The sequence below is a fragment of the Capsicum annuum genome, chromosome 7, assembly GCF_002878395.1.
Source record: "Capsicum annuum cultivar UCD-10X-F1 chromosome 7, UCD10Xv1.1, whole genome shotgun sequence".
NCBI lineage: Eukaryota > Viridiplantae > Streptophyta > Magnoliopsida > Solanales > Solanaceae > Capsicum > Capsicum annuum.
Genome location: NC_061117.1, coordinates 123,496,161 through 123,509,509, shown reverse-complemented (window position 1 = coordinate 123,509,509; position 13,349 = coordinate 123,496,161). Strand labels below are relative to the sequence as shown.

The 13,349-nt window shown below is 31.4% G+C and overlaps 1 protein-coding gene across 1 annotated transcript in view; it reads left to right on the top strand.

Moving 5' to 3' along the window:
- Window positions 1–3,205: 3,205 nt before the first annotated feature.
- LOC107878018 (protein JASON) overlaps window positions 3,206–13,349 on the top strand; it is an 11,211-nt gene continuing 1,067 nt past the window's right edge. The window contains 8 exon segments of the mRNA XM_016724873.2: window positions 3,206–3,696; window positions 4,330–4,384; window positions 4,512–4,618; window positions 8,134–8,372; window positions 8,568–8,908; window positions 8,911–8,992; window positions 8,994–9,348; window positions 9,460–9,542. Coding sequence (XP_016580359.2) covers window positions 8,572–8,908; window positions 8,911–8,992; window positions 8,994–9,348; window positions 9,460–9,542 — 857 coding nt within the window. The 5' untranslated portion in view covers window positions 3,206–3,696; window positions 4,330–4,384; window positions 4,512–4,618; window positions 8,134–8,372; window positions 8,568–8,571.

The following is a 13,349-nucleotide window of genomic DNA, read 5'->3' as shown; positions in this document are numbered from 1 at the left end:
ATTTTTAAGTATCTTGGGTTTATGATTCAGGGGAATGACGAGATTGATAAGGATGTCTCTAAACGTATTGAGCAGGTTGGATGAAGTGGAGGCTCACCCCGGGAGTGTTGTGTGATAAAAAAGTGCCCCTTAAGCTTAAAGAAAATTTCTACAGAGTGGCAGTCCATCCGGCCATGCTCTATGGAGCGGAGTGTTAGCCAGTCAAGAACTCCCATATTCAAAGATTGAAGGTGGAGAAAGTGAGAATATTATGTTGAATGTGTGGACTTACTAGAGAGGATAGAGTTAGGAATAAGAGTATCCGCGAGAAGGTGGGAGTGGCTTTGGTGGAGGACAAGATGCGAGAAGGAAAGCTGGGATGGTTTGGGCATGTGATGAGGAGGGGCACGAATGCCCCAGTTAATAGGTATGAGAAGCTGATTTAGATGGCTTTAGGAGGAGTAGAGGTAGGACGAAGAAATACTGGAGGAAGGTGATTAGATATGGCATGAAGTAGCTATAACTTACTAAGGACATGACCCTAGATAGGAAGGTGTGGAGGTCGCGGATAAGGGTAGGAGGTTAATGTGAGTGTGTGGGTGGTATCAAGTAGTTAGGAGAGCTCTTGTATAGCCGGGTTAGTAATCCTAGGATTGTGTTAATAGGTAGGAGCCTCTAGTCAGGAGAGTTTGGGTGTGGTGGACCAATGAGTGTATGTTACTACTAGGTGGGTGTCCTATTTCTTATCTCTTATTTCATATTGCTCTTATTTCTCTTATTTCGTATTTTTCTGATATCTATTTTTATTATTTCTTATTCTTTATTTCTTTTATGCCATCCATTCTGCTTCATGTTTATGCACTATTATTTATCTTGAGCCGGGGGTCTATTGGAAACAACCTCTCTACTTCTTTGAATGTAGCAATATGGACTGCGTACATTTTACCCTTCCCAGATCCCACTTTGTGGGAATACATTAGATTTGTTGTTGTTGTTGTTGTTATTGTAACGAGTACAGTGGAGAATCGAAATATATAAAGGAGATTTGTCAAATTATTTTTGTAAAGAATGAACACAAATATATTTGTATGTACACAAATATTATTATATCACCTTTTTATGTTTTTAACATACATATTTCTCTTAAGCATAAAGACGACTTTAGAACAATATTACGTCTAATGTACATATTTACTCTCTTCTCGAATTGTTGTTGTTGTTGTTGCTCGAATGGTGGTTGTTGTTGTTATTATTGTCGTCATTGTCGTCGCTGCCGCCGTTGTTCTTCTTCTTCTTCTTCTTATTATTATTATTATTATTATTATTTCATTTTTAATATTTATCTCAATTCAAATTCAAATGAATAGGTTATGAGATAAATATACATTACATTTGAAAAAAAGTAAGGATTAAGATTTTTTTAAACAAAATAATATGATAGTATTTAAATTTAAGAGATTAGAAATACTTAAATTTGAAAATACTAGATATTAGAAAATATTAATAAGGGAGGGAGATGGGGGAGGGGGGTGAAGGTTGATATTATCTCTATTTACTTTTCACACTGTCCGCCTCTTACTACAATTCTATAAATAGTAGTACCTTTGAAGAAGATAAAGAAAAAAAAAGAAATCAGTAATGATATAAACGACGACTTCAAAAAGTAAAAGATTCATAGGTAAGCCAATTTAAAATTAATATCATTTTTATTGTTCAATTTATGAAGAAGTATCATTGAAGGTTGATTCTTATTTTTTAGTGTCAATTTTGTTATTAATGTTGACTTACAGAATAGATAGAGAAGAATTAAGAAAAGAGAACAATAGATAACTACGAAAGTAGAAGTTTTGTTATAATTGATATAGTTGATAAATTTAAGTTTTTCAAAATATATATTTGATTTTTTGTTCTTGTTCTTAACGTTATTTTATTTTATAGTTTCTTTTTTGTATTTTGTTCAATAGTATGAAATTCATAATTGTCTGATTTATGTATTTAATATCACATTCAAATATTATCTTTTTAGGCTGATTATAAAAATTTATAGACATTGAGATATTTTAATTTATTTATTCTGAATTTAGGATTATAAACATAAATCTTTTTTTTTTCCAGTTACATGATTGTTTTATATAGATTTGGTTCTATCTACTTCTCACGCTCTTCGCCTCTTACTACAAATGCTAACATCTTATAAGAAGATAAGGAGAAAAAGAAACCAATGATGATTGAACTGATGAGTTCAATATGTAAAAAATTCATCAGTAAGTCAATTTCAAATTAATATCGTTTCTATTGTTCAATTTATGAAGAAGTGTCCTTGAAAGTTGATTCTTATTTTTTAGTGACGATTTTGTTGTTGATATTGACTTACGAAATAGATCAAGAAGAATGAATAAAAGAGAACAATAGATAACTACGGAAGTAGAAGCTTTGTTAATATAATTGATAAATTTAAATTTTAATATTATTCACGCATTGCATGAATATATATACTAGTTTTTAATAAGGACGACATCTGATTAGAAACGGTGGAAGTAATAAATCTACATCTTTTTATTATTGAAAGAATTATTGATTTATACCAAAAAAGCAAAAAAGGGTTAAAAAGTAGGGGTGTGCATTGGACGGTTCGGTTCGGTTTTATACATTATCGATTCGGTTTATCGATTTTTAATTTTTAAATATGCTAAATCAATAACCAAACCAATAAGATATTTTTTATCGATTTTCGGTTTATCGATTTTTAGTCCTTAACGGTTTGATTTCGGTTTAACCGATACAAAAATACTCATAAAATAGAAATAGTAGTAACTAACACGAAAAAAAAAATCAAATCTTAGTTGCAAACAAAAATCCTATATAATGTGTTTTAATTTACAAGAATCTTCAAATTTGAACTAAATATTGCTAAAAGAAATTAAGAGTTTGTATAAACCTATTTAATAATATGCTTGTTAATTTGTAGAGATTAAAGAAAAATTAAGAGAAATATATAATAAGTCATATATCTATATCTCTATATATAGAGAGATTTATTCTTATTGGGTTATCGGTTTACCCAATAAGCTAATAAGAAAAATCAAATCGAACCAATAATTCAATAATTATTTTTTATAAAATCATTAAAAAACTATTAACTCAATAATCCAATAATAATAAATCAATAACATTTTTATCATTCTATTTATCGTTCGTTACAACTAAGTAAAAGAGTCAATCCACAACAAAGAAAAGGAAACCCTATTTATACGTATATTAGGGCAATGACACTCCCAAGCGAAGAAATTGGGGATGTCATATGAAAATCAAACGGCGTTCGGAGAAGAGGAGCTTGAAGTGGCGAAAATGGAGAAGAAGGGAAAACCATGTGGAAACGAAAACACTGAATCCAAATTTAAAAATCATGATGGGATTAAATAGTTTTCAATCTGAAATAATTTTCCCCTCTCGATTTTCCTGCTCGCTCCTCTTCATCCCGTCTCTCTCTGTATGCTATCCAGATCTTCAATGGCTTCCCCCTCGACCTGATGATGATTCTACTATCTGAGGGTTCATTGTTCATTTTTTTTAAAAAATCTTATTATTCGTTCTAATCCATTTCTCTATTTTGTTCTGTTTTTAGTCCTTAATTTAGTGTTGCTATCTTTTTTTTTTTTTTTTGTGAATTTTCGCTTTATGGATGCTTAACGATGCGGCTGCTATATAGCTCCTAAGGTCGTATATACGTCTTTATTTACGCATTTTTTGTGATTTTTACTGGTGAAATTTTGATGAAAATGAAAAAGAAAATGAGTCGATCTAGATGCTCTGTGACCGAAATTCTACTTTTCTTTAGTTTGATTGCTGAAGAAATTTTAGTAAAGGAGAATGAAAAAGATACTCCTTCTGTCTCAATTTACGTGGCAAAGTTGGAATTTGGAGAGTTAACTAAGTTTTTCTTTGTCCAGAATTTCCTTATATGTATTTAGATATTTTAAGTTGTTGATTATTATGATTTGTGGTACTTTTAATGTTTTTCTTACAAATACATAAGTTCTATTTTAACAATCTTAAAGGTTCTATGTTTGAATCATTGTTAAAAGCTTAGAAGTTTGAATCTCGAAATTCTAGTTGTGTCACAGGAATTGGGACAAAGTGAGTGCTATTTACTATAATGTTTCGTCTTTCTTTCTGTCGATTGATTTCTCAGTGGCTAATAAGGATGAATTTTCCGTTTAAAGCTACTTTATATAACGATGAATTTCTGATCATTCTATCTATAGACTATAGCTACCGGATTGTGGTAACGCTGCTAGATATGGAAGAAATCCAAAATTCCTCACATTGCTATTTTTGTTATTTGATCAGGAACCTGTGGCGTTTCGCAATAGGAGTCCATTATCTTCACTTTTCAACTCTGAAGGTAGCTTATTGTTTATTTTTATGTCTTAGAAATCTTATCAGTTATCACAGAAATTAGCCAAATTGAACTGATTTTTCCTTCCTCTAGTCGATTCATTAAATATTTTCATGCTCATAAGTTTATGCAGACGATGTCAGAAAAGGCGAGGATGATGATTTGCGCGAAACAGAAAGGGCTAATCAAGATGGAGGAACACCTAAGTCTGAGCTGGTCTCGAAAGAGCTCAGGGATCAGGTTCATTTTCCCAAGTTCAATGATTAAACAAGCCTTTGTCCGTTATAAAATTTAAGTTGCAACAATTCCATATGTATGTGGGGTTTGATTAGGGGTGGCAAATGGGCGGATTGGATTGGATTTGGACGGGTTAAATATGGATTGAGCAAAAATGGTTTGAATTGCAATCCGTCCACGTATAAATATGGGTAAATATGAATTTGGTCTAATATGGATTGGGTAAAAATAGTTTCGACTCACTTCAACTCTAAGTCAAAACTTAAAACTTCTATATATTTTTATTTTTAGTTTTTTCTTTCTAGTTTTTTTTCTCTTTTATATGTAGCCTCTAGTTTTTTTTTTCTTTTTTCATTTTTTTTTCTCTCTTCTATCTCTTCTCTCTCTACCCTCTGCCCTTTGTTTCTCTTTTCTTTTTTCTTTTTTTTTCCTTTTCTTTTTAGTCTCCTTTTTTTCTATTTTTTTGTTTTACTTCTTTCTCATTTTTTTCTTTTTTGGTTGTATTTTATGTTTTATATTTTTTTTATTTTCGAAGAATATGGTTAAGTCGAGTATAAATTATGAATGATGATTAAAATATCGTAACCACTCAGTATATTTGTTTTCACCATCATCTTTTTTCTTTTTTCCTTTTCTCCTTTTTCATTATTTTTTCTTTTTGATTTTTTTTATATTTTTTTCTTCAATTCTTTCTGTACTCTTTTTTCTCTTTTCTATCTCTAACTTCTACCTGTCTTTCTACTTTTTTTTTTTTCTATTTTTGATTTCCTTTTTTTTTTTTTATGATTACTAAAATACCATAAGCGCATGTTGATTTATATTCGCCCAACATTTATAATTCGAGGGTTATGTGGATGCTTAGTCATATATATTTTAGTCACAAGAAAATACAATTAATTCATATACTTTTTTTTTGGTTTTTCATCCGGTGTCCGGTGCCTGCATTGGAGTCCCGACTAATTTGGATCGGGCGTTGCAGGGACTATTAAAGTGGCAGCGCTCCCAACAGAGTTTTCTCCATAACTAGGGTCGTACCCTCGACCTTTGGTTAAGGGTGGAACAGCCCCATCCACTGCACCACAACTTATGTTGATTTTAATTCATATATGTATTTGTATATAAATACAAATAATAAATTGCACATATTGACAACTAAACTATTCAAATACAAATAATAAATTTATTTGAAATATATAGTATGATACAAATAAATTTAAAGTAAAAAATATAAAATGCAATGACAAAAAAAAAAAATGCAATGACAAAAAAAAAGATGAGGAAAAGAATATAAAAAAATAAGAAAAATGACAAAAATGACAAATCAAGAATGAAAAAAGGGGAAACGGAAATTGAGAAAAAAAAAAGAATGCAAAGAAATAAAATTGAAAAAGAAAAAAATGATGAAAAAGAACCAAGAAAAAAAGTGTAAGAAACGAGTAAAAAATAAGTGAAAAAAATGAAAAAGAAAAAAAAGTAAATTAAAGGAAAAAAGAAAGAAAAAAAGAAGAAGAAAAAACAGAAAGAGAAATAAAAGATAGAAAAAATAATAATAAAGGAGTGAGACTATGGATTATATTTAATTGATAAGAGATGTTATGAATTATATAGGCTAAATGGGATAATTAGAAGCTTATATTTATTAACCCATGTAGGTCTCAAGCGAATATGAATGATGAAATAAGAATGAGAAAGAGGAAAGCGAAAAAAAAAAAAAAGAATACAAAGAAAAAAGAAATAAAAATAAAAAATAGATGAAAAAATGAGAAAGAAAAAAAAGAAATTATAAGGAATGAGTAAAAAAATAAAAAAAATGAAAAAGAAAAAAAGTAAATTAAAGGAAAAAAGAAAGAAAAAAAAGAAGAAAAGAAACTAGAAAAGAAAAAAAACTGAAACTTTAAGCATAGATGGGTGATCTCTGTGTTTAAATGGATACCCATATTTTACCCATTTTGTCCATATTTGTATGAGCTTTTAAAATGAGTTGAAGTCCATATTTACCTATTTGAAATATGAGTGATCCAATTCACTAAATATGGGTTAAATGGACTCTTTTTACAAATATGGGCTGAAATTGCCACCTCTAGGTTTGATAAAAGCAGAGAAAAGATGAAATTCCTTGCTATTCTCCTCTTACTTAAGAGGATAGGCTACTTAAAATCAACTATAATTTCCACTAATTTTCATGTTTTAATTTCCATGTTAGTGAGCTTAGGAGTTTTGTTCTTATGCGGAAATGTAGGTATATTTCATATATAAGAACTAAGTGCTGAAATATAACTGATATATATGGTACAAGAAGGCATCCGATCCATCGATAAGTTAATACAATTGACAAGATAACGCAAGATTTGAAGAGTTAATACACTTGTCAAGATAGTACAAGAAGGCATCCTTTTCATACTCTAAAGCAGCTAAATTAACCATTTCAAATCGACCAACTATAAGAAAGATGAGAATATAGGGGTTATTCACCTGCCTATAATTTGTATTCTTCAAATGGTAGAGATGTTCATTTCTTAGTACCTGATATTTCCCTCGTATTGAAACACTTCCACTCTTGTGAAATTTGAATAGAGTTTGGGAATCATTTTTATGTTCAATTTCTTGGAGATATGGTTTTGTGAAAGTTAAACAGTGCGCATTAGGTAGCACATCAAAATTTCCAGTCAGAGTAGATGCAGAAATCTGTATATAGAAAGAAGACATTTTTAATTATGTAGGATAGCACCTGCTCCTTTGTGCAGATAATAAAGTTTAATGCAACTGACATAGGTAATCAGGCAACAATGGGGTGCCGATGGTCTAGTTCAATCTAGTGGTGAATCAAACCAATAGAGAAAGCAATTTTTGTTCTTGGTTACCATCTACTCTCCCTTCTTTTTTTCTAAATCATATTTCATCCTATTAGATGTTATATCTTCCAATTTCAAAATTAAGGAGGTGGGGGCATGCCTGCCAGCCCCTAGTCTGCCTCCTATTACTGGAATTGAGTTCATTTTTATTTATTCTTGAATGAATTTTCTCTTAGATCTAACATTTGTTAATGGAGTTATTAGCTGTTTCTATTGATTGTTGTGCAATTTGGTTTACGCTCAGTGAATTGTCAATCTTTTACCATCCTTTTGAATATTTTTATGAAGCTTGTTGATCATTATGACCTTTGCATGTTTTTTGTTAACTCTGTTTGGATTTATATCACTTTACACTTTGGAAAATACAGTATAAAGGTTTTATCGACATGAATTGAAGGTTTGTGAATTTAGATCCAATGCTATGTATGGTGTGATTAGTCATTTAGAGGCCTGAGTAATGCAGCATTCTTGTACTTCTTTGATTTGCTAATTGTTGTGACTTTTGATTAACAGACTGCCTCATATTTCTTTTAGTTTTGGACACTGATAATTTCTGCAACTTTCTTAAGATAGTAACCATCAAGTCCGGTTACCTCCAGTTTGAGGTTCCCCCGCCTATTTTGTGATGATTTTTGCGTTGTCTAAATTTGTCTTGTTATTATGCAGGCCTAGTTTCTTAAAGCTTCTGGAACTTTACCTGAGACTCCTGCTGAAATTCGAAAAGGCTTGGCTAAATGCAAAGATCTATCAGCTTCAAAAGGAGATGAACCTTTAAAATTCAAGTCTTGGCCTGATGTTGTTGTTGAAAAGCTCAACCTGGATTTGCTACCTGATCACCCTATTACACCTATTAAAAGCAATGGACGGGAAAAACAATCTGGTTCCTTGGCTCATACATCTAGCAGGTAGAATTTGGTCTAAAAAGATGCTGGTCGATTTACATATAGCATTTCTTCAGCCAATCCCTATAATTATGGTGTAAAGAAGTTACTTATGGATAAAATTCCATTTTAAATGTCCCTTGCTATTTTAATGGGAAGTATTCATTTAGCAAGTGTGTCTGTATATTTTACATCTTATATTGTCTTATATCGCTGTAGTTGCATGGCGGATGGACAAAGTGATGTAAGTTTGCCGAAGAGCTCTATTCATGGTAGTGGGTATCCTAAAACCCCGACATCCATTGAGGTTAGTTCTAATCAAGCTCATAGAGACGCAGCTTCAGAAGTTTCTCCAGCCTCTGCTCCCAGGGGGTACACGAACAAAATTGTTCGCTTTGATTGTAAGTCTGATCTGTCTGCAGTCTCATCCAAAAGTACTTCATCTGCAGCTGACAGTGAAAAGCCAAAGCAGGCCGAGTTTTCTGGCAATTACTATGCATTGAAGAATTCTCCCTACCCAACTCCACTAAAACTAAGTGATGAAATGCAAACACCAGGAACTGTTTTCCAGCATAGTTAGACAACATTGCAAAAGGAAAAACTGCTCGGAACAGGTCTCAATATGTTTATCCAGTTTTAAACCCTAGCATCACAGCTGGAGGAGTTGTCTGATGAAGATTCTAAATCCAAATTATGGTCCAGTAAAATGACAGAATCTGGTGAACCGCCAAATGAAGCAAGCTTTTTGTCCGAACTGGGAATGTTTGCATCAAGAAAAGCTTCAGCTGATAAAGATTCAAAAGTAAAAGCCAGCTTGTTTTCGTGGCTGAAACCATCTTCAATCAATCAAGATGAGGGTAAGCAGCACAATAGTTCTGTTTACAGTAACCGTGTTCATTATGACAGAACACCTGGAGATAGGCCTATACTTGGACTGGTTGCTGCTCACTGGAAAGAAGATGAAAATTGGATTCCTAACTCAACTAACAAGTATAAGGAGGTTTGTCCTGCTTAGTTTTTTAGCCTTCTCTTTTATCCTTGTTTTCTGTTGACATCTCAACTCTGAGCTGCATAACTCAGTAACTTTAAAGCTGATGACTCGACTTGGCAGGATCAGAAAGTAAGTTGGCATGCAACACCATTTGAAGAGAGACTAGAGAAGGCATTATCACAAGAATCTACCATTCCACAAAGGTATCCAATCTTTCTTCTGCTTCTCTTGGTATATGTTCTTTTGTTAGTCAATTCGTGTCTCTGTAACTGCTCTTTTATCTATCGCACTTCCATGTGACAACAGTTAGTTGCTATTATTTCACCAGTTTTGAATAAACTGGCTAGGCAAATAGATGTGGATTCACCAAATGAATAGATACAATTAGGGGTGTACATAGGTCCGGTTGGTTCGGTTTTTATTAAAAAAAAAAACCAAACCAATCATGTCGGTTTATTAAAACTATAAACCAAATCAAACCAACATAAAATTAGTTTTTTCGGTTTAGGTTTTAGTTGGTTTATTTGGGTTTTTTGATTTTTTCGTTTTCTTTATAATCTTTAGTTTTTGCAATTATGTTGTGATCGAAAACTAGATCAAATATGTTTTCGCTCATGTGCTAATGAAAAACCATAATTATGAAAAAATGAGGAGCGAAAAACTCTCTTTAAACTAAAAATTGAAACTAAAAAGTGAGATGAAGAGTGAAAAGTTTAGGTTTTAAGTTTATATTGGGTTTTCGATCATTTAATTAGCAATTAATGGACAAATATTACAACTTAAAAGCCCAAATGTAAGTATATATCTACATCTGCTTTCAAATTATTGAAAATTACTAAAACTAGTTGAAAAAGTATTTAAAAAGTAGATTATAATTAATATTTTATGTATAAAAGAGTTTGAATATATATATGTATATATATATATATATATGTCGGTTTGATTCGGATTCGGTTTGACTTTTTTTTTTTTAAATACTAAACCAAACCAAGAATGGTCTTTTTTTTTTCTAACGCCAAACCAATCAAACCAAACCATAAGTCGGTTTCTTTTTCTCGGCTTGGTTTGGTTCGTCGGTTCGGTTTAACTTGACGGTTTGGTCTGTACACCCCTAGATACAATTAACCTCCTGTTTGGATGGTGATTTGCCATGGTATGGTATGGTATAGTTATTAAGAGAATCATGTTTGTTTTGCTTGTTTCTTAAGAGTTGATACATAAAACTGACCATAAACTTGACATCAAATTATTATAACTTTGATCTTAAACTTTGACAGTGCACAAATATGATTTTTAACTATTCAAAACTACACAAATATGAACTCCAATCATACGTGGCAAAATGCGTGTTCAACACGCAAAATTGGGCGCGTCCAGTTTAAAATCAAGGGCATAATACATAAATATAACCTTAAACTTAGACAGTGTACAAATATGACCTTTAACTATTCAAAATTGCACAAATATGACCTTTAAATGACTTTTTACTATTATTTTTTCATTATTTTTGGCTCAAAGATGAAAATGACGTCTAATTTCTTTTGTCATTGCGGAAAAAGAGTAATATTGAAGATTTATTAATTAGGCGGGTCAGCTTCATATGAAAAAATTGAGCGGGTATGCATATATATAAAATAGAGGACGAATTTAAGTTATATAATATAACTAAATATTATTTATTTAAATATTAAATTAAAAATGAAACTATACTAATAATAAAAAAATTATAATTTTAATAAAATGTTATTAAGGATAGTAGTAGTAGTATATTAAATTAACGTTATCAAATTAACGTAATTAAATTGTTATTAAATTAACATTATTAAATTAACGAGGGGCGGACCTACATGGTTGCCATGGGGTTCATCCGAACCCCCCTCGGTAAAAAAATTACGTTGTATATATATAAGATAGAAAATGTATATGTTGAACCACATGAAACAACACTTAGATAGCCCAGTGGTGTTATTTGCTCTTCTTAGGTGCTTCCTTCGTCCTACTGTGTCGGTTTGATCCCTGCTGGTAGCTGTTTTTTTTTAATTAAAAAAAAGCTAGGTGCTGCTGCTATGGAAATAAATAAAATAATAATAATAATAATATTTTTTTTAAATTAAAAAAAAAATAGGTGCTGCTATTATAGAAATAAATAAAAAAATTATAATAATAATAATAATAATAATAATAATAATAATAATAATAATAAAAACGATGTCGTTTTAACACGAAAAGGAAAACTTTGACAGTGCACAAATATGATCTTAACTATTTAAAACTACACAAATATGACCTCTTTCCAAGTCAGCCCTTTTAACAACGTGGCACCGTATGATTGGATTACCTTTCCACGTAGACGCGAGTGAGACGCACGCATGGGGTTGCAAAATTGGAGGTCATATTTGTTCAGGTTTTGAATAGTTAAAGATCCTATTTGTGCACTATCAAAGTTTAAGGTCAAAGTTATAATTTGATGTCAAGTTTAGGGTCATTTTTATGTATTAACTCTTCTTAAAATGCATGGTTTGATAACCATGAAAACCCCCATTTTATGTAACAACCGATTTGGTGGTATCATATGGTTTGCTTATTTTTTTTTCCAATATGCCCTTATTTAATATTATATAATCTTATTTTTTCATTCATCTTATATTATTTAATTCCACTTCCTACTCCAACCCCCCACCCCACCAACCTCACCCCACCCCCACCCCCACCAAACCCCTCACCCAATTTTTTTTTTTTTTTTAAATATTTCAAAAACTTGGTTCTTACCCAACCTCATCCCCAACCCACCCACCACTACCTACTAGCCCCCCCACCCCCCAAACTAATTTTTTTTTTAATTTTAAAAATTATTTTGTAAAACTTTCAAGAAACTTTTCTTACACCCCCCACCATCTCCTCCCTCGCCTCCCCCCCTCCTCTCCCCCCCACACACAAAAAAAAAGAAATAATTTCTTTTAACAAAAATTAAAACTATTTTTTACCCTCACCCCAAACTATTTCTTTAAAAAAAATTATTTTTTTAACCCCGCGACCCTTTATCATATCCGTTTTCATTATTTTGTGTTAAATATATACAAATACTTTTAGAATTTTTTTTTATTTGTGTTACGAACACAAGAAAATAAGTAAGAAACAATTTATTTTCTTGGAAAATATTTTTTTTTGGGATTCCATTACCAAACACATCCGTAGCATACTCAGAAAAGCATTCAAACTTTGCACCTGTCATCGGTGTCTTGTCTCAAAACACCAAAAAGAAATGAAATTTGTTACTATAAAAAATAAATTCGATTATATTTATTTGATCTATTATTTTATTGATTTTGTTAGAATTTATATGAATTTTACAACTTAATATAACTACATGGCATAATTATGATAAAATAGTAGGAAGAAAATTATTTTATTAACAATTTGATGTCTAGTTTAGGGTTATTTTTATGTATTAACTTTCTTAAAATGCATGGTTTGATAACCATAAAAACCCCCATTTTATGTAACCACCGATTTGGTGGTATCCTATGGTTTGCTTATTTTTTTTCCATTATGCCCTTATTTAATATTAGATAATCTTATTTTTTCCTTCATCTTATATTATTTAACTCCACCTCCTACTCCACCCCTCATCCTACCAACCTCACCCCACCCCATCCCCCACCAAACCCCCCACCCAATTTTTTTTTTAAATATTTCAAAAACTTGGTTCTTACCCAACCTCATCCCCAACCCACCCACCACCACCTACTAGCCCCCCCACCCCCAAACTAATTTCTTTTTTGATTTTAAAAATTATTTTTTAAAACTTTCAAGAAAATTTTCTTACGCCACCCCACCCCCTACCTTCTCCCCCCCCCCACACCACACACACAAAAAAAAGAACTAATTTTTTTTAACAAAATTTAAATCTATTTTTTGCCTCCACCCAAACTATTTCTTTAAAAAAAATTATTTTTTTAACCTCGCCACCCTTTATCATATTCGTTTTCATTATTTTGTGTTAAATATAT